At 34.0% G+C, this 22,943-nt stretch overlaps 2 protein-coding genes across 8 annotated transcripts; both read right to left on the bottom strand.

The window, feature by feature from the left end:
- Positions 1-1,233: 1,233 nt before the first annotated feature.
- LOC140802948 (histidine--tRNA ligase, chloroplastic/mitochondrial) lies at positions 1,234-8,211 on the bottom strand. The gene is made up of 11 exons (XM_073158569.1): positions 7,836-8,211; positions 4,944-5,039; positions 4,711-4,799; positions 4,437-4,566; positions 3,837-3,929; positions 3,599-3,673; positions 3,275-3,392; positions 2,716-2,858; positions 2,330-2,458; positions 2,002-2,165; positions 1,234-1,647 (listed from the first exon to the last, which is right to left on the bottom strand). Exons 1-11 carry the CDS (start codon positions 8,151-8,153, stop codon positions 1,509-1,511), a joined length of 1,494 nt encoding a protein of 497 aa, XP_073014670.1. The 5' UTR covers positions 8,154-8,211; the 3' UTR covers positions 1,234-1,508.
- A 4,479-nt stretch (positions 8,212-12,690) lies between these two features.
- On the bottom strand, positions 12,691-19,864 carry LOC140802947 (nonsense-mediated mRNA decay factor SMG7-like). Of its 7 annotated transcripts, none has more exons than XR_012111724.1 (8): positions 19,630-19,864; positions 18,625-18,771; positions 17,882-18,493; positions 17,632-17,754; positions 16,847-17,079; positions 14,788-16,765; positions 14,478-14,613; positions 12,691-13,404 (listed from the first exon to the last, which is right to left on the bottom strand). XR_012111724.1 is itself a non-coding variant. In XM_073158566.1 (7 exons), the coding sequence occupies exons 2-6, from the start codon at positions 18,697-18,699 to the stop codon at positions 14,809-14,811; spliced, it is 3,000 nt and encodes a 999-aa protein (XP_073014667.1). In that variant the 5' UTR covers positions 18,700-18,771; positions 19,630-19,864; the 3' UTR covers positions 12,691-14,613; positions 14,788-14,808. The 7 variants fall into 7 exon arrangements, 3 of the variants coding, with proteins under 3 accessions (XP_073014667.1, XP_073014668.1, XP_073014669.1); XR_012111725.1 differs by having other exon boundaries at positions 12,691-13,189; XR_012111726.1 differs by having other exon boundaries at positions 12,691-13,189; positions 14,478-14,606.
- Between the last annotated feature and the right edge of the window lie 3,079 nt (positions 19,865-22,943).

Raw genomic sequence — 22,943 nt, 5'->3', positions numbered from 1 at the left:
TAAAACTATATTGGATTGAAATATAACATGCAATGTAATATTTATTCGAAACTAAATAAAAACAAGAATTTAAAATTATAAATTTATGAATTTGAAAAATGAGGTGGAAGAAACAAAGATAAACATGTATGTTTTCTCTGGAAATCAGATTTAAGACAAAAACTTATGTGAAACGGTCTTACGGATCGTATTTTGTGAGACGGATATTTTATTTGGGTAATCCATGAAAAAATATTACTTTTTATACTAAGAGTATTACTTTTTATTGTGAATATTGGTAGAATTGACCCGTCTTACAAATAAAGATTCTTGAGAATGAGTGAGAAAATGATACAAGATAGGGTATGGAATTTTGGGGAATAGGACGGGGCTTTTTTAGTAAATTAATGAGATCCGAGTCTGAAGGACGCAACAATACTGACTTGTTGCCCTTTTTCCTCCGCCGCCTAAAACCACACTCAACAAGTAAAGGTTTCTTCGTCCAAATGACCAATTTATCCTTTATGTGAATTATAATGGAATATAAAAATATATATTAGTTGTATTAAATTACTTTATTTTTAGTGAAACTCAAATGATTAAAATATCGAAAGTTTGAATCAGTTCAAAGATTGTAATTTTGAATTCAGTTTGAATTAGAGACTGATTTGGAGCTCAACTCGAAAGAATCGAATATGTTTATTAGTCATTTGAACTATTACGCGAGAATAATATTCGAGACGTATAAATATACATGTAATATATAAATAAATTATTAAAGTTCGTGAACGACTCACAAATGATCATATAAAATAAGTTGAATTCAATTTTATTTTTAACAAGAGATATTTGAGGAGGAATGTTGTGAGACGGTTGAAGAATTTGCCATGAGAGGCTAGGCTTATTTAAGTTGGCGGGCATCTCTTATTTTCTTTTCTTTTTTTATTTCAACACACGCGGAGATGGGAAATCGAACCCGGAGAAGAGAGTCAACTAATCTGACAAGATGAGACCACTGGGCTACAAGACCCGTCTCGGGCATCTCTTATTTTCAATTGTAAGGATCCAGATTTTCTCCCGAAGATTAAAAAAAATAAGAAGGGGTTTTTTTCTCTCGTTCTTGAGGCGAGGTTATCAGGTCGGGTTAAAGACCATTCCCCAATTTTCAGGTACCCGAAATTTAGGCATAAAAACAACAAAAATTTAGAAACCATAGCCATTATCCTAATCACTGTGAAGAAATGAAGTGAAGAGGAGGAGAAATAAAGTAGTCAATAAATCATATACCATGTTTTTTATATATAAAAAAATAAAGACAATATTTATTAAATAATCAAGTACCGAAAAGCACATCAAATTTACAGATGAGCTAAAATACTTTGCCATTTCTATGAAATAATCACATCAATGTGCAAATTCGGCCATTTGGCAACTCATACTAATCCAGACTTAATTGCTTCAATTCGTCGATGGAGGGAAGAGGGATGCTCACTCGTGCTCAAAATTTTTTTAGGTGAAACCAAGATACGTCACTCAAGATCGTCGACTTTGACCTCGTACTGTTCTCCAGATGCAAGAATCTTGACTTTAACCATACCCTTTTGCCACTCATCATTCCCTACCAGTACAAGCCTTCGAGCATTTATTCGTGCTGCCCTTTTAAATACCCTGCAAAATTATCAAGCAAACGAAAAAATCTCTGGTAACTACATACAGATACCGGATACAGTAAATTTGACCCACATAATTGTGGAAACCATCAGGCTAATTGATGTGGTACTGGGACTGATGCCATGTCCCATCGAGCAAGGAGAGGGATTGAGCATCAGTCGATTCCAGAATCAACGTACACTACTAAAAATAATTGAAGTTCAGACTCCACTCATTAAGTTTTCCTGTGACAGACTTCAAACATACTCAGAGACTCGAGGGCATTACACAGATTTTAGGGGGTTGTCGGATTCTCGGATCAGAAGTACATGATAACAAGAAGCTTAAGGTAATTAGTGTAAAATCATGTACCATTTGAGAGGTTTATTTTCCAACACCAAGTCAACACCTTGACCATTTTCCCTGAGTTTAGCAGCAACTGCAGATGCTGCGCCTTGCAGATCTGGATCCAACGAGCAGATGATGTTTTCAACCTGGAGGTTAAGTTCCGGTAGAAGTTGTCTCTCCTTTAGCAGCTAAATCACACACAAAATCAAAGGTTTGGAGGGTTGAAAAACAAATAAATTCAAGAAAGATGGTCTGTATAGTTTAATGCAACAGTTAAGTGTGGACCACTAACGCCAACAATGCTTTTATACAGTATATTGACTATAATGCAGTGATCAAAGAATTTACTCACTTCTATTACAACAGCATCTCCGAAACCAAAGCCACATGCTGGAATGTCATCACCTCCAAAGGTTGAGAGCAATCTGTCATATCGCCCACCGCCACAAATTGCTCGCAGCTTTCCCTCTCGATCAAATCCCTGCATATGTGAATGAAGGTCGCATATTAATACCAAAGAACAATCTACATTCCATCCCACAATTACCACATTCTGTACTTGCTTTATCCCACGATATAAAAGTGAAATATGTGATCAACAAAATGACAATATTCATGCTGCTGTGCACCTCCGGACTCAACAAGATTCTCAAAATACTCAATATATACACCCTATAAATGGAATATCCACATCCATGCATTTACCTATTAACATTTGTGGAATCTGTGGAATTTTACCTCAAAAACAATTCCAGTATAGTAGGCCAAACCACGTACAATGGACGCATCAAATTGAATCCACTCAGAGAAACCATAGTTCTCAGCAAGTGAAAATAGTTTCTTCAGTTCAGCAATTGCTTCCACTGAATCCCCAAGTTTCTCTGCAGCAGTTGTACCGTGACAAGAAGATATTAGTATGGTGATTCTTCTCAGTAGAATAACTGAAAATTAAGTGTGCGGCTCTACACAAACATATAAAAAAATATATTAATTCAACTATACTCGCACCAGTCAAAACATGACTACGGATAGTCATAGCACCTAAATAGGTATACTAGCATGACGTTCTTAGCTAAAGTCTGAAACATTCCAATGTAGTTACAAAAGATTCTCTCTTTTCAAAATATTAAAAAACCCATTTCAAGTTGGATGATGTTCATCATTACAATGACATAGCCAGATAAAGACACAAATCAAGGGATTTCCCTTCCCCTTTCCTACTGATTGGCAACAAACCATCCAGACCACAAATTAGCCGAGTCAAGATAGTGTGATAGACTTCAAAAGCAATGTTAACCTTCCAATTTTGGCAAAGATTTTACTGAGAGGATTTGCAATAGCTCCTCAATAACCTCATCTGATAGCTCGGTAGATCTCAACTCCTTCTTGATATCATCAATTGGAATCTTTTCAATCTGTTATAAACGAAAAATAGTAAACAAATAAGAAGAAACATAGACCGGAGAAAACAAGAGAACGGAATTTAGCATGAACAATGAGAGAGAGAGAGAGAGAGAGGGTGAACAGGTTAAGACAAGAGAAATAATGAAGCATTCTACTGATTATTTTTCAATGGTAAATTGCTATAAATGATGATTAGATGTCAGAATATCGAGCTAACCTTATCTATAATTACACAAACCCTACCAAAAGAACTTTCTGGTACAGAATAGCGTCTCAATACTTCTTGCAAAACCTGTAGATCGCCAAACAAATGACAAAAAAAAGGACATGTATCAATGCTCCCCATGGACTAAAGTTGTATGATTATTTTAGCAACTTCACTTAATTTCAATATCATGAATTGCTAGTCTGATAAAACAAGCATACGATTATAAAGTATATGTCTATCTTCAAACCTTTCGACTAGAAACTTTAAACCCAACATCTGATGCCGTGATACCAATGCGCTTGAAAAAGGTGACAATAGAAGAAATCAGCTCTGCTTCAGCCTAAAGAAACATCACTCGCAAAATTACAAACTTATCCAATTCAAAAACATGAAAATTAATGTGTAGAATCACCAACATGTATATGTAGATGGTCACCATTTCTGTAGGTAAAAGAGATTATGAAGTAATCAAAAGGTATGTCAATACCTTCACCTCGACTTGAAATTGATAGGAAAAAAAAAGAAAAGTGGATGAAATTTGTTATTTGTAACATAGGACAGAAGAGACGGTTCTTAAAACAGAGGATTATGTTAAAAATTTAAAATGTTCAAAAGAAGAAATGGTGGTACTTCCATGGTAAAGGGCATACAATGTCGGGATAAAAGAGAGCAGTAAGAGTTAGCTTAACAATTTTAGAAATATAGGCTGCTCATCGAAACAAACAAGGCACAAAAAATTGAAAGTCAAAATTTTCTTCAAGTCTATAAAGAGTATGGCTGTGTATATGTGAATTTCAATGAAAGGGATAACTATAGAAAACACAATATATAAATTCAGTAGACATACTGTAACATCTGATACACCAATAATATCCATGTTCCATTGATAATGCTCGCGACGACGACCTCTAGTCATTCGCTCATACCGCCAGCATTGCCCAATAGTAAACCATTTTAGTGGAAGAGAAACAGATTTTCTGAACAGAAAAAAACATGGAGATCAAAATCTGGATGCAGTACCTGGATACAAAAATCATAGTATACACATAAATATTCTTTGGACAATTTATATATATACAAGTAAACTTGGACTTGCCAAAGAATGTCGCGTTATAACTTACCCTTTCTGTATGACAAGCCTCGCCAAAGAAGGAGTAAGTTCAGGCCTTAATGCAACTCTGCGGTTTCCCCGATCTTCAAAGCAGTAAAGCTTAATCCATTCAATGAAAAAAGATACTTGAGCGTCAGCTTCCAGTTTCACTTGCATTTGGTCTTCACTACTCCATTTCATATTCACAATTCTACAACATGAATGGTACACAAGAAATGAGCACACAAAAAATAGGAAATAAACCTGGTCTCTGATCTCCTCCCCAGCTTTCCTTATGAACAATGCTTCTGATTCTAGAACCGGAAAATCAATCTCTTCGAAGCCGAATGATTGTGAAACCTAAAACATCCAACAATCCATGAAAACTTTGAGGCAACAATTTAACATTAGAAAACAAAAAACCAAGCATATTATCTTTTTGACAAACAATAAGAGTGAAATCGGCTTAGAGGCTGCTAGAGACCTTTAAACCTCTATTTTACACCTACACCAATTAGGTTAGGTGTCAGGAATGTGTACCAAAGATTGCATATAAAGGATAACCGCTGAAGTGATAAAATGCTCTACATTGCTATGATATACAGATATTATGGAGATGGCCATGAATCGTCTATAGTACTCATTGGATATGATACGGTGTGAATAGGGGTAGACATTGTGACAAAATATCAAGAATTTTTTCTTTTTATGATATAATGTATTTTGTTTTATCCATCTATCTATCTATATATAAACATAATACATATATATATATATATATATATATATGTATATATATATATATGTATACGTATCATGGGTGCAGTGTATTCTTGGGAGCCAGCACAGCTGGCGGCCAGCTGTGTTTTTCTTTTTATTTTTATTTTTTAAAAAAATTTAAAGAACAAAATCAAGAGAACATGACCATTATTCACGCCCAAAAATTCAGATTTTTCTTTGGTGTCGAAGTGCCTTATTGAAACGAATTATAAAATCCATCAATGAGTTTTTGCTACAGACGTAGCTCTTGAAAAATGCATGTGAACTTTCAGATCTCTGACTACCTGACATTCCTGCAGAAAATAAATGGTTGAAATAAGCCGGCACCCACTTATGGCCCTGTTCTCTTCGACACCAAAGAAAAATCTGAATTTTTGAGCGTGGATAATGACCATGTTCTCCTGCTTTTGTTCTTTAATTTTTTCAAAAAAAAAGAAAAAAAAAACACAGCTGGCCACAAGCTGTGCTGGCGCCCAAGAATACCCTGCATCCATGGGTGCAGGGTAACAAGTCTCATTGTTACCCTGCACCCATGAGGTGCAGGGTATTCTTGGGCGCCAGCTCTGTGTTTTTCTTTTTATTTTTATTTTTTTTAAAATTTAAAGAACAAAATCAAGAGAACATGGCCATTATCCACGCCCAAAAATTCAGATTTTTCTTTGGTGTCGAAGTGCCTTATTGAAACGAATTATAAAATCCATTAATGAGTTCTTGCTACAGACGTAGCTCTTGAAAAATGCATGTGAACTTTCAGATATCTGACTACTTGACATTCCTGCAGAAAATACATGGTTGAAATAAGCCGGCACCCACTTATGGCCCTGTTCTCTTCGACACCAAAGAAAAATATGAATTTTTGGGCGTGGATAATGACCATGTTCTCCTGATTTTGCTCTTTAATTTTTTCAAAAATAAAAAATAAAAAAAATAAGAAAAAGACAGCTGGCCGCCAGCTGTGTTTTTCTTTTTATTTTATTTTTTTTTAAATTTAAAGAACAAAATCAAGAGAACATGGCCATTATCCACGCCCAAAAATTCAGATTTTTCTTTGGTGTCGAAGTGCCTTATTGAAGCGAATTATAAAATCCATCAACGAGTTCTTGCTACAGACGTAGCTCTTGAAAAATGCATGTGAACTTTCAGATCTCTGACTACTTGACATTCCTGCAGAAAATACATGGTTGAAATAAACCGGCACCCATTTATGGCCTTGTTCTCTTCGACACCAAAGAAAAATCTGAATTTTTGGGCGTGGATAATGACCATGTTCTCCTGATTTTGTTCTTTAAATTTTTTAAAAAAAAATAAAAAAAAGAAGAAAAACACAGCTGGCCGCCAACTGGCTGGCGCCCAAGAATACCCTGCACCCATGGGGTGCAGGGTAACAAGTGTCTAGCAAATGAGATGAGACAATGCATATATATGTGCTAAATTTTTTGTAATGGTTGTATCCCAAATTCATATTTGTCGTATCCATAATCCATGTCCATGTATCCATACCCATGCATTATAGAGTTATTGACAAGAACTTTCTTGTGTTGTCAGGAAACCATTTCACTGATTGACAAACAAGAAAAAAAAAGCTCTCTGTTCTCTGCTAATGCATTCTTCAACCACCTAGAAAGAAAATAACTTATAGTATAGTTTTATACATGCTATGACTTAAAAGTGAAATTCTTTCACAGGCAGAGAAATTCTGTGCGGCCACAGCAATTTAAGGGCAAAATCCAATGCCAGTGGAGAATGCAATAGTTCTAAACTGCAATACATTATCCCAAAAGTTCTAAACATAGTTTGGCTTAATTTGGTGTGCCTTGACCTACATTCCAAACCAATCAAAAATTCATTTTCTCAGTTAGTTTTTTAGAGTACCAAATAACCACAAATCACATTTCCACTATTGAACAGAACACAGACAATCATCCAAAACATTAGGCAAAATTTATAGAGCCAGAAAGTAACGAGAACTTAGAATGTAACGAGAACTTAGAAAGTAACGAGTACTACTCAACCAATGTATTACTTTTAAATCCAGAAAGTAACGAGAACTTAGATACTGAATGCCAATACAAGATAAAGTACTTTTTTTTTATCTGGAAACTAAAAATACACAATCAAAGCACACCAACATCAAAGAAGATTACGTTAACGTGAAGCATACCAAGTAGTTTAGTTGGGACAAGGCTAGGACGCGTCTTAACGTATTTTGGGAGCCAAACTTATACCTTTACAAAATCTAAACATAAGTTGAATTATTCAATAAAAAGGGAATCACCACCACCACCCCACCATACAACTATAAAGGAGCGATCTTGCTACTCTCTCCACTGAATTACCCAAGTTACATAATAATCTTTTTAAAGTCTCAAACTTTACCTCTCTGAAGTTTTGAAAAAGCCAATTGCGGAGCCGCATTTCTTCCGGGGGGAAATCCCGAGTCCCTTTTGGTGGGTTAACGTCAATTTTCTGTGCAGTATTCAAGTTCGAAGGAGGGGAAGCAATTGAAGCGGAGCGGCCAGTTCGAGCAATATCCAACTCTGCTGATGATGCGGAAGTTAACTGCCCTCTCACTATAGGAGTTAATGAAAAAGATCGAGGAACGAGGGGGATGCAGTGTCGTAGGGAACGTAGGACGGCGGAGATGGCGGCCGGGTGGTGGTGGCTAAGGAAGGAAGTGTTGGGAATAGCACGCATGTTTGGTTTGGGCTGAGTTGAGTTTAGTCCAAGCAATAGCGGTAGGGAATGAAGATGCTGGTGAGTGGAAAAGTTGTTCATATAGACCAAAATGCCCTCAATCCATTTTGTTTTAATGAATATATACATGCAAAAACTTGTATGAGACGGTCTCACATGTTTTATTTGTGAGACAGATCTTTTATTTGGGTCATCCATGAAAAAGTATTATTTTTTAAGCTCGGAGTATTACTTTTAATTGTGAATATGGGTAGGGTTGACCCGTCTCACGATTAAGATCCGTGAGACGGTCTCACATGAGACCCACTCATATATACAGATCTGACATTCTAAATATGTTATCTTAGTATCGTTTTCCTCGTCTTCATCACTTTTGCTATCTTGTATTCGACTAACAACTTTTGATCAATAATTGAGCAAATATTGGACTTTTAAATTTCTCATCTAATATATCACCAAAAATTGGATACATTTGTGTTTTCTACGACCTTCATTGCAATATGTCGAAAGTATCTTCATTTGCATCACCAAAATAAAAAATAGTGGTAAAATAGTTTTCAAATTCCTAACTGAAACTTGAGGATCATAGTGGATATTTCATACATTCTCTTAATAAAAGTTGTATTTTAATAAGTTTAGAAGTGATATTACTAGTAATAATAGATTGTGCTTCATGTAGAACAATTTGTCCATCATACTTCGTATTATATTCATTATAAATATCATATAAATGAGTTCTAATATAAAACAAAATTAATGAAGTATAATAATTATTTTCGCAATAGAGTCTAAAGAATCATAATATAATGCTAACATTTCTTATAAACCATCTAATTAAGTAAGTGTAGGATCTAAAACAAAAGCACATGAAAATATTTTTGGATTTCTAAAAAAAATATTTTTCTTGATATAAATACATTGAACTAACGTATTTAATATGTCCACTGACAATGTTATAACAATTTGTTAAAACTAAATGAAAAGTAGGATAACAAACACCAAAAAATTAGTCACTAAAATCATTAAACATTTTAAAATTTTCACAAATACAAGTGCATATGGTTCATTGAGTTGAAAACAATAACACGAAATTTAACATGTTGATGAAAAAATATACATAATAAATATTTATATTCAAAAAATGATGATAACAATTTAAATGTTTAATTTCAACGTGTTGAACGTCTGATATAACTCGTTTAGGTCTCATACCATTTTTTTTTTTTTTTGCAAAATTTTTCTGATTGTTTTATAACTTGGGGATGTGTGCATAGGTAATGAATTGCGATCCTAATTTGTTTAATATGAAATTTTAAATTTTTTAGCTCATCTTGAACACAAAAAATTTAAAATATGACATGTGCACCTAACATGAAAAATGTATTTCCTAGTGATGATTTGCATCTTTTATTATGCTCACTAACATTGGAAGTATTTGTATTAGTATTATCAAAAGAAATAATTTATCACTAAAACTAAAATAAAGTTGTTCAATCGACACAATATCTAGTTGTTAATTTTCTAAATTTAAATCTGAAAATTTTAAATGATTAAACAATGTTACCCATTTGAGACAAGAATGGCATCATTTGAGTTTGAGAACAATCAATATCAATTTTCGTCTCAGATGATTCTTCTTGATTTGCGACGTTAGAGTTCTATAATCACCTCATTGTTGAAATATGTAAGTGTTCGGATAATATTTTCATTTGACTTGCAAATCACCATAGGTAAGCATTACTTTTTCGAAATGTTTAGTAAACATATTAGATGTGTGGCGAGGCACCGCTCGAGTTCTAGGCATCTTCGGATTTCTCATAATTTCTTGACTTGAACGATAATGTGTTTGTTGGGCTTCTTCTTCTTGATTTTGCTTCTCATCAGAAAAATCAAGATCATAACCTTGGACATTGAATGAAGGAAAATCGTGATCATCCAACTCGGGGGTGATACTTTTTTCCTTACCTCTATCACTTGATCCAACAATTTGTATAAAAATAAAGTTGAAGTAATAGGAAAATAATTGAATAATTGACCACAATTGACATTTGATAATGGAGAAATAAAGTTAACTTGAAAATGATATATTAAGAATTCAAAGAGAATTATGTGAAAAATTAAAAAAGTAAGGGTATTTATAGGGTTAAATTGTTTAGAAAATGAAAAAATGCAACTGACGAACACTGCACAATAGTAGCTTTTATCACGACAATTGATTATCAATGCCCACAAAATCGTGGTCGTTAATTTTTTTAAAATAATAATAATAACTGTATATCCAATGGTTTACTTAACGACTACTTGATCGTGGCCGTACATTTTTAAAAACTAATAATAATAATGTCGACTCGTCGGGTTTGACCTGTCTAACCCCCAGTGTCGGACCCGGCGGGTCAACTGTTTTTAAAGGCTAAAATCATAATCGGTTACAATCATGGTTCCGTGTCAAAACCATTTACGATTGACCAGGGGTCTGGGTCCACCCGAACCACGGTCAGGTCGATGTTTATGATCGCTATGATTTATGCATTGACCTGCGATATTTCTAATAATCGATATAACTTATTGGACGTGTTCTAAAAAAATGCCGACTAGGAGATATTAGGCCAGCATTGGAGGATCGCCCACTATCTTAATTTTTAGAAAAGTGATGCCTTCGGGCACTTCTAAAAAACCAGTTGCCTAGTCTCCCTATTTGACACCTAGGGTTTTAAGTGGCACCTAATTTAATCTATAGATTTTTTAAATTTATATTAATTTTAATTTTAAAAATATATTTTTCGATTTAGATTTCAATCAACTTATCTTGGATAAATAGGATCAGTATGTCATTGATTTTTAATTTGAATATAAACATGCTATCGAAAGCACATTCATTATCATTGTCATGTTGTTGGGCTACTAGATAGTGAGTCATTGCTTTGGTTGTGGCACGAGAGGTCGTCTCCTCCATCATCACTTTGTGATAAGGAACTTTTGTTGTTGGCGGGGGAATAAGAAACGAACGTTGTGTGCAGGGACGTAGCCAGAAAAATTTTTGATCTAGGGCTGAATGACTGAATAAACAACCCGGTTGAAAATTTCTGCTCGAAATTCGCGTTGAGGTGGAAAAACAAAAAATCCACTAAAAATATATATCATATGGAAGTTAATCTCAAGCTCTATACATACCAAAAATCTAATCTTCTATTACCTCATCACTACATAAGCTGGAAAATAACTACAAAATCAATCAAGCCATAGTTTGAATCTTTCTGCATAATAAATTGAATAAACTAATTAAGTAACAAAAAACAATCATTTCGCCTCGTGCAAACTCAATCAAGACCCTTTCCTGAACAAGCTTTTCAAATCTCTTACCAAAAATTTCTTTCAAATCCTCACCCTCACAACTTTTTTCATCGAGACCCTTGCTTACAAAAGTACAGTTGTTGATAGATTAATTTCTCTTATGATTAAATGAGTTGAAAATATTTTTAATGGGCTAAGTTAATAAATATAATTATTTTATAGACTGAATAAAACTTTAACATAGGCTAAAATTACAAATATACTATAATTACTCCTAATAATTTTTTTTTTGATCCAGGGATGGAGCCCACCCCAGCCTTTGGGGTGGCTCCGTCCCTGGAGGCTGGGGTGGCTCCGTCCCTGGTTGTGTGTAATTTATTTTGTATTCTAAATGATTATGTGGCAGTTTCCCACGGACAACGTCAAGTTGATATAGTCAGAAAATATAATTGCTTGAATTACGTAGACCGGAATAAGATCTGACAGGATCGTAAATAGGTTCACGTAGCGGTAGATGATATGCTCGTAAATTGGTCTAGTTAGTCATATACAACTGGCTGGTAAACGGGTCAACATAGTCGTGTTTAGGTAAACAACAAACTCATGGTTTGTTACCTATCCTACTTCACTGAACAAATTTTAGAGGCACCCGACGTATACACTTCAATATTCAAACTAGTAAAAAATCAGAAATATTATCTGAAAGTTAGAAAACCCAAATAGTAAAATGACACACACCTTGGATATGGAGGATTCTCCTCTATTTATAGATTTAAGAGTGCTTAGCGAGCTTGAACTCTTGTATCTTAGGCTTGAATAATATCAATATAATAATGAACAAGATAGGGCTTAATTTAATGATTAATAGAACATGGCTTCCAACCCATCATAGATATATATATATATATATATATATATATATATATATATATATATATATATATATATATATATATATATATATATATATATTACTCAAAGAAGACTTTCGAGTCAAATGCAAATATATAGCAACTTGCAAGTTCACATCCAAGAAGGTGGTATTTAAAAAAAAAAACATCGTTATATGACTTATATCGAGTTAATTAATTTGTTGGAGGAGAAGATAAGAACTTCCCAACTTTTAGCCAAGGTTGTCTTGCAAGAATGTGTCAATAATCACCATGTCCGTTCATAATACACTATACCAGTAACATGAACAGCAAGGCGCATCTTATTGTAGTAGCATTCCAAAAACAATTGCAAATTCACGAAACGATTATCATACTCGCGATATATTGTATCGCGATACACAAGGATAACATTCAACTAAAAATGTGTTTTCGCAATAAAATCAACCATGAAGTAGACATCCATAAGTCGCACACTTACTCAAGTCTAACATTCACAAACGGATAATTGGCACATTACTATAAAAGAACATTCCCTGGCTTTTTCAGTTCAATTCAACATCTTCAAGTTGCAGAGACAACATATTCGTCAGGAATACACTGGAGAACTTCAGCGTCTGAACCTGCATATCATGAAATGTAACTACGAAGACTTCATATTAAGAAAATTCACCAGATTTTTTAACTCAATCCTGACGCCCACCGCTTCCAGGCTACTTGTGATATTCCTTGAGAAGAAATCCCAACTGATCCAACCAGACAAGGCAGTCAAGTTCATAAAGTTTTCAATTCCAATCACTCAGATCTATTTGTTACCATAAGCTCCACTGAAATAATCCGGAAAGACGGCACGAGCTGCATGAAATAAGATAATTTAAGTGCGCATACAAAGTAATACTCGAAAAGAAAGGTGTTGAGAATGGAGGTTGATGGAAAAATTAAATATGAATAGTTGGGAGTAAATCATCAAAGCAGTAGAGCAAAAGGAAAAGCATCGCATTGTGGAGTCCGTGTAAATCCTCCATTAGACCAGAAGGGAAAACAACGCATTGTGGTGATTCTCCTTCTAACTGTAACATGAAATACTTTATTAACTCTACACTATTTTTCTCCAGACAAGTAGAACATTCAGAGAAGCCAAACATGAACAGGAAAACATTTCAAAGTTGCTCAATTACAAAAATACTGCCAAAGTCGGGATGTGTTGACTTCAAGCTGGTATGAAGTTACTAAAATTTCCCCCAATTTATGGCATAGAATAGAGTAAACAATTGCATTCCCCAAAAGACATTGAAATGATGTGGCTATGATAAAGCCGAGTCATATTCTACAAATTGCCAGAAATAAAAATCATATGACAACAATTCCCTGTCACAAGGTGGTAAAAACTAGAAAAAATAAGCAATTAAGACAAGTTTTAAGAGAGAGATGAATTGGCACTTCATAATTCGCTAAAACTGGTTATACTCCGAAGGTGAAATAAAGCATTTATGCAATTTTGTTTCTGAGCTAAGTATTTAAGCAACTGATTTGACGGACATATTAATGTGCAAATAAATGACAGTAGAAAAAAAAAATAGAAATAGCTGTTAAGTTTCAATCCACCAAATAAAGAACAGAATTAATTTATTCATTCTTATGTGATTTACTCCAAATATATTTTGAGAATGGAAAGAAAAAATTAGACTTTCAATTTACATACGTACATAATGCTCATGAAGCTAAATAGTTAATAATAACTAAGGCAACAAGAGAGTTTTAAAATATTATGCAAATATAATTATTTGAAAAGTCTGAGCGCTGTAAGAAAAACCGCAGCAGAATCAGTGGCCAAGCCAGAGTCTTTGCATTTATTTCGCAGAACAAAAAAAATGTCATGGTAAACTTCACATGCACCAAAAATAGCATGCAAAGCAATTCCCAAGCATCCAGCCAGGACAGCATCCTCCAGAAACAACAGATACTATATGGTTCATTAATCCTTACACAGTTAATAAAAATAACAAAACCAGCACTTGAAGCAAACATGACTTCAAGAGCGGAGATTATGATGGCATGCCACTGATGCACCAAGAAACACACAGGTCCATAACAAAGAGACAATGCGTCCGTGTGTGCACGTGTGTGTGTGAGAGAGAGAGACCTGTTGAATAGCAGGTGCCAGCAAGACCCTAAGACCAACCATGCTCCCAGAAAAAACTTAACATCGTCCAATCTGCAAAGATGATTGCTGAAATAATGGCACCAGGCAATGGATATTTGCCACGGTAAACTGTAACCTTAATACATTAAAAAAAATAAGGATATAGGAAAATAAATCCACATTAATTATTGATAGCTTACATATGCAAACACTAGCTAATGAAAATTCCACATCCAATACAAACAGGTAAAATAGATTGACGATGAACGGATGAAAATAAATTTACAAAGAACAAGAGGACAAACTTTACCTTCTATGCTCCTTAATCATCTCACACAAAGAAACGACCATCCCAGAGAGACTGCCCTTGATATTGCTGTGCAGCCCCGACTGTCTGTTGGTTCCCAGATGGTCCTTTAAATTGCTGCACAGGTCCGATTGGCTGTTGATTTCTGTTATGAAATTGTTGCTGCTGCTCGTCGTATAGCTTCATATTTTCTGAAAACTGATAATCCCCCAAGCTTTTTTGGTTTTCACTCTTAACTTGAAGTGCTGATAATTGCTTCCCAGGAAAAGGGAAACTTGCTGTACCCACTGAACCATTGCCGTTGCTCACAGAATGGATTGTAGGTCCCACTAGATTAAGAGAATTGCTGAATCCAACACTTTTATTAGATGATGGAAAGTGATAACCATCTAGCCAACTGTAATCATCCATTTGTGGGTTTGGAGGATTTTCATTTTTCAAAGCCGTATTCAGTGACTCGTCTGCAGCTTTGGAAGGAACATAACCAAAACCAGGTGGTGGACCAAGGTGTCTAACAGGTCGACTCACTGGATTCTTCTTTAAGCCAGATGGAATCGTTGAAGATTGTTTCATAGAGAGGCTATCAGAAGTTACTCCTGAGGAAATAATGGAGTCAAATTTTGATGGCAAAGTAGCTTCTAGAATCGGAATTGGATGACTATAACCCGTAGCAGCATTGAACTGTGGGTAGGAGACAGAAAGAGTGGCAGGTTGCGAAGTTCCAAACTGATCTTCCAGCGAAGACTTAAGTAAATGTAGCTGGGCCAATCCATTCATAGTTTGAGCTTGCTCTACAAGCCACTTTGATGTGCTAGTTTGTACCGGCTGCAGATACTGGGAAGTGCCATTAGCAAAGGCAGTAGGATGTATCATGCTAGCGCTAATCCCATTCTGCACTAGAAGACTATCATGTCCAACAGATAAGGACCGATTTTCACACCCAAGACCAATAGGTCCAGCCCCCCCAACAGAAGCAAGAATCTGTGAAGAAGTAAACTTTGAAGCAAAGTCCTCAAAATGCTTTTCGGTTGTGGAAGGCTTAAAAACAATAACCTCATCCTCATCCTCGTCCTCGTCCTCCACTTCTACACCACCCTCAAACTGTGGCACAGCACTGAGATCCATTTGTCTCCCCATCGTAATGTTAAGAGAGTTGGCAATTACACCGGATTCCAGAGGGCTGGAAAACAAATAATCATCAGAAATCTCTGGCATAACGCCCATCACAAATTCCTTCAACTTCGTGTCAAAATAGAATCCTTCCTGACCAATCCGAACTACATTAGTAAGAGCCTTTCCAGATGCAATGATCCGTTGAATACGTGAACATTTTTCCTTTTTGCTTCCATTGCCTCCAGAAGAATGCTTCCTAGAGAAATCAAGGATAAGCTGGGCAGGAATGAGAGGAAGAAATCCTCTCAATTCAAAATCCTCAGGCAATGCAAGACGATTTGCAGTTTCACCCTCATCATATTTGCTCATGTTTGAAAAGCATGTTTCATCTTCATCCTCATTTAGAAACAAATAACCACTTGATAAGAGCTTGTTTAACAAGGAAATGCATTTGTTCCAGAAAAAATTCCTTGTGTTGACTTGTTTCTCCTCCATCTCACTGCAAACAGCAACATCATGACGACAGGCCAACCACTCTACAAAAACCATAATGCCAGGCAATAAAAAGCTCGATGCAGGATCATTTAACTGGTAGCACCTTTCAAGCATGAATCCCATAAACTCAAAGGTAGAAGCGTAGGCATTTTGAAGCAAAACTGAACGCTGTAGTATATCAGCATATGATTGGTTTTCATTATCCTTACTTAAACTGTGCACTGTAAATATTACAATGGCGACCAGCCTGACAATCGCAAGCTTACACTCAGCATTATCTGAGCCAAAGGTGAACTCCTCATCAGATCCAGAAGAAAGAAGTTCCAATAAATCATTTTTCACCATTGAGAACACTTCCGGAAAAGTTTCTAAGCTGGAATCACAGTTAATAAACAACTATCAGTAAAGAAAACAGTGAATATTTCTTACATTCTCTCCAAAATTTAAAACTGACCTTGTGCGAGTAAAAAGAATTCCATTTAGTCGAACAAATCGTGTGACAAAGGCTTTGAAGAGATCAGATTTATTTGAGGCTCTTTCCTTAACTGAATTAGTTGATACCCGATTATTCTCTTTATAAGATTGCCTTATTTCCCCTTTGCCTCTTCCTTTCCCAGGAATTCTTGAAGGTGTTGCCTTCACTGAAGTAACTTTAGCATCACCAAGTTGGGCATAATTTTGCCGATTCTGCAAAATATAATAGATAAAAAGACGATGAAAGTTCTGATACCATAAAGATCAAGAGGCATCATCCTTCTTCCTACTGCATCCTTGCACATTGCATTTGTCCAAAAATCTATTGACCATGCACTTCACAAAATTCGACACAAACCTAGGTTTTTAATAACACTTTCAAATACAATGCACAATACATATTTCATTACACCATTCTTGCTAAAACCCGTACCAATTAGGTGCAAAAGGAACATGCATGAAATGCCAACATAAGTAAAACATAGACAAGTTCACAAAATAACAAATGCGTGATTCATGCACTATAAACTACATTCCTTGGTACTAGCTAATGCAATATGGAATGTAACAACTTGCAAGAATATGCTAAATCTAAACTCTAAACTACCTCCAATAAATATTTACATCAAGCCATGTTTAGGTAAATTAAAAAAATAAATACAACCAATCAGGGCTGTTAAACTACGTAAAACCTTAAGAAATATAACAAAAAAGTCATAAGCAAGTCTTGTGCAGTTAATGTGTTGTAATCACATAGAATTTTACCTTCTCAAATGCAATTATCAAATTATCTCTTGCAGTAATAAAAGGATTATCAACAGCTAGACTTCGGAAATAGCGATATATGGATACCAGCTCATCATTTGAATATCCAGCAAGTATAGCAAGCTGAAAATAATAAAGGACAATTCATAACAAGTAAACAATCAAAGATAGAAACAAAAAATGGAGGAAGATTTAATCAAATGCTCTAGGATAACACGAAAGCAGTTCAAAAGAATACACACTGCCACACCTGATGATGCGGATTACCACTTGAAGGCCAGAGTGAAGAAGCTTGCATATAATAACTAGATGCAGCCATAAAATCCCGAGCTTTAGAATCTCCTTCACCATATAAGCCCTTGTAACGAGCAAGATCCCCGAGATAAATCAAACAACGATGGCAGGACATCAAGCCTTTTTTCAGCTCAGAAGATTTTTCCCCATCTTCTGACACCGGAATCTGATTATCAGAATCATCAGAAAAGAATCCCAGGGGCAGACCATATTTTGCTCTAATCTTCAACATCAAATCATGATAAAATCCAGTTGCCTCAGAAAGGAAAGTCTTAAGCTGGGAACGGATCTTTGTAATTCGATCAGATCCGTCACGAACTGGACCTTTCACATTTTGGGATGCGGCTGAACCTGCGGATGCTAGAGCTGCGTTGAAGAGTGCCCTTAGCTCCTCGATCCTCCTATAATGGAGCTGCCACAAAGCATATTCTATGTCATGTTGCTCAGAAAAAGCATGATCTTCAAGGACAATTGCTTCATAATTTTCTCGCATATGCTGCCATGTGTTAGGGTCTGAAGGGATCCTAGCTTGTGCTGCTTTTCTTCGTTTGTTTTCCAAATCAATATTCTGTAGAAATTGAATTCACATGGCAGTGTTCCAGGAGAAACATAATTCTGGTCAATAATTGCTTGTGCATTCAAAAACACAACGCCAACCAAAAAGGACTACACAATTTTCAGAGTAAAGCAAAGGCATACCTTGTTAAAGAGGCGTTGAACACCTTCTCTTGAGGAACCTTTTTCTTTGTTGTTATCCATCGGAATGGTCATCATCCATCAAACAAAGAAACGAAAGAATCAATTCTACCAAATGAAACTTCTGAAGAGAGATAACACATATAGTCCCTGAAAAAAATTACCAGCAGCAACATTATGAACAGAAAATTAAACAAGATAGAAGAATTAAAAATCAAAGCTCCTACACGTCACTCTTGTGTGGCAAAACAAAAGTATTCACTGATTGAAAACATAACATTTAGATATACATGCTGTCACAACAACACTCCAGTAAATCTTCTTGCCCAAGTTACGTATATAAAAAAAACAGGACGTACTCCAGACAATTCTTACGAACCGATAACCCAGATCACAGATCCAAGTGACCTCATACTCCCTAGATGCTCTATTTTATATTTGATTTCAAAAAATAATCTATAGAACGTGTTTAACAAACATAAGAATCAATAGAGATTAATAATTCAACTTATTGTATATGCCTGGCCGAACCCATTCATAAAAAAGGGTACGCTAAAGACGTAATTTGGTGCCAATGTTATTTCAGATGTAAACTTGTGTCAGAGATCTTTGTTTTCAAATGAAAAAGAACTTAACCAAAGCGATTGACCGACACGGCCAGTAACTAAAACCCCAAAATCAAAGGGAATTTACTGAATCATCAGTATTTTAAAATACCAACAGATAAAGATAAATTTAAAGCACACATGAAACCAAAAAAAAAAAAAAAACCCTACCAGATTACACTCAAACTCAATGATTTACCCCCTATACCCTCACCACCACCACCACAACCACCACAAAACAACTCCAAAAAAAACCACAATTCAAAACCCTAAAACAGATAACCAAGTTCACAAATCAAAAAAATAAACGATTATCCATGAGTCAAAGAAAAATTCGAAGCCAATCCAACCATGAACAACGAGAAAAACAACAAAAATGTCGTTATCAGCTAAATAAACTAACCTTAAACCAAAAAAGGCATCAGATCTGCAAATATCTCCCCGCAACAAACCTAATTCGACGAAATCAATAAATTCCTTATATTACAAACACCAGAAAAAGGAAAACTATATATGCATAGAATTCTTGATTGGCGCCTGCAAGTTCTCAACGTATAGATTTGGGTGGTATCAGGGGGTTTTCTGGCATTAGATTTGAGAGAGAAGAAAAAATATATGAGAGGAAAAGAAAGAGGTAGAACAGGTGACGACTCTCCTTTTATTATTATTATTATTATTATTATTATTATTATTATTATGGAAAATTAATTTTAGAAAAATTGATTAATAATTTTAAAAATAATATTATTTACTAAATATTTTACATTAAGTTTTATATAATTGAAATATCATATATTATTTTTTATTCTAAATTATTTGCTCCAATTTTTTACGGAAAAAATAATAAGTTACTTAAGAATAGTTGGTCAATTTTTGTTCTCAATTTTTATGCACTTTTAAACTTGCGTCGTTCAATATTTGATAACTAATTGAAATATAATATTAAGAATATTTAACTCAACATAAGAGGTACCATTAGAGACGGTTCAGGTCCATCATAACCATGTGACATTCCTTCAATTCCCACTAATTAGATCATAGAACTCGGGTTTATGTGATAAGTTTGTGTTTACAATAAAAAAATTATTTCAATGATCAGCAAGAACAATAAATATACACATTTTAATACATACAAATAAAAAAATTCAAATATATTTCAACTTCAAAATATTTTTGTTGGAGTCAATATATCGCGAATCTTCCCTAATTAATACGTACAAATAAAAGAATCCACACATATTTCAAAAAACTCAAAAATATTTCAACTTTTCAACTTAAAAATATTCTTAATTAAAAAACTTAAAATTATGGAAAAATCATGAAAATAATCAAGTCAAATTTTTTTAAAAAAAATTAAAAATTAGAAAATTTTATTGGAGTTAATATATTCAAAAATTTGACGGAAACAAAACTGTTTTGCCATATATCTATGCATATATATTATTATAAACAAAAAAAATAATCATTATTTGTGTGAAAAATTAGGTGGACAAATAAAAATAAAATTATACATGTTTGAAAAACTAGAATGGTTGTGTTTCAAAGCTCCAAACGCATGAAATTGAAAAGAAATTAATCGAGAAATTGATGGTGAGTAGGTTTAAAAGATATATTTGTATTTGATATAAAAAAAATATTATTTTAATATATTAATTTAATCGAAAGTTAAAATTGATTATAATAATTTGGTGGAGGCTATTTAAGAAAATCTTCCTTAATTTTATGTAATTATCATTAAATTCTGCATATATTTATAATAAAAAAATATATATTTTTGATATAAAAAATTAAAAATATTTATAACGGACTCAAAAAGAATATATGTCTAACAAAATTAATCATAAAATCATTTCACATGAATTTTGTGTTACTCAGAAAACATAGTAATAAAAATTTCGAAGGAAAAAAAAAACAAAGTTCTTGGTTTTCTCACGTAAAAGTTCTAATTTTTGAAAAACATTTTATTTCTTTTAATATAAATACAATTTTTCTCCCCCTATTGTTCATCCCTTATATTAGATATTTTTTATTATTCTATTTATTATAAGCTTTACTTTATAAAATCTTTTTGTAAGAGATTATTCTCAAAAAATTACATTAACCAACCAAATTTTACAAGAGATTATTCTTTTTCACATTATAATGTACAATTTTAAATTATAAATCGATTTTAAAAAAATTATTTAATTTCTTGATGTATTAGCAATCGATCTAACGAGAACTACTATGTTTATCTTTACTTGCCTTGTTTGTAAAAAAAAAAATATTATAAGATACCAAACTAAATTTTGAAGATATTGTTAACTCAGAACAATCGAATTCCTCGTTCCTCACGACAAATATATATAGACATATATATGAGTGAGTCTCATGTGAGACCGTCTCACGGATCATAATCTGTGAGACGGGTCGACCCTATCAATATTCACAATAAAAAGTAATACTCTTAGCATAAAAAGTGATACTTTTTCATGGGTGACCCAAATAGGAGATCCGTCTCACAAATAATACCCGTGAGACCGTCTCACACAAGTTTTTGCCCATATATATATATATATAGTCTATTTAATTTTACTTATTTTTGCTAATACAAAAAATTTCATATTTTTGATTAATTTAACAACTCTTATTATATACCTCTTGTTCTTGTTTCAAAATGTTTCAACGAGTCAATTTGTGGATTAATTTGATGCTATATGTGGGGGTACTGCCCCACATAGTTTGGATGGACAATATTCACACATATATGTGATTTAAAAAAAAATAGTGGACCTCATGTATGTGTGGCTAAATTTGGGCTCTTGATTTTATCATGGAGGTAGTGCCCCTACATGTAGGATGAAATCAACCCAATTTGTGACTTTGATTTTATTGACTCTATATAGAAAAAACATTTATTTTAATAATTTTTTTATGGTTGTGTCCAATTCATGGTACTTAAGAGGTCCACAAGTCTAGTGGATTATTAAACTCATTACGAAGTGTATGTAAGGTCCGGATTTCCTGCACACTGTTTAAGTCTTATTTAAAATACTGATAATCCATATAATCAAGGAATATACCTAAATTTTTTAAATAACATAATTTATTTATTGGAAAGAACGATTGAGCCCATATTCAATCAGATCTATGGATAAATAAATTATTCATTCAAATAACTAGCCAAAATATTTCAAAAAAAATAATCCACAAATCTTAAAAGAACTCAAATAAAATAACTCAAGTCTCCAAGTTCTACGAATCATCTTCCATGTCATTCTCATCTTCAACGATATCTTCTACATATTATACGTATGATCTTTCTCATCCAGATTATTACCTGAAACCAAAATTATTCAGCACACTCGTGTATTCAATCACTAATTCTATTTAGATGATAATTAACGACAAAAACTTTCACAATAACAAATAATAAATACGCATGCAGATATGATGTCGGAATTCAGAAAGAATAAAATAACATAATCTGTATCAGAATTTCTAGCATGCAACAATTTGATCATAAGGAAACAAGATGTGGTTCGCATGCTTTCCCACATGCTGCACTTTCACCTGCAGGAACCAAAAGGTGGTTCACTGAAATACATAACATAACAACACCCATAATGGATCTTGTCATCCAGTACTTTGACTATAGAGAAACAAGAGGTGACTCACATACATTCTTACATGTATCAACAGAATATAACCAGAACATACTCGATCGCAGAATTCCAA

The sequence above is a fragment of the Primulina eburnea genome, chromosome 10 (genome assembly GCF_022965805.1).
Source record: "Primulina eburnea isolate SZY01 chromosome 10, ASM2296580v1, whole genome shotgun sequence".
NCBI lineage: Eukaryota > Viridiplantae > Streptophyta > Magnoliopsida > Lamiales > Gesneriaceae > Primulina > Primulina eburnea.
The sequence above is the reverse complement of the archived record's forward strand: the minus strand, read 5'-3'. Positions and strand labels throughout refer to the sequence as shown.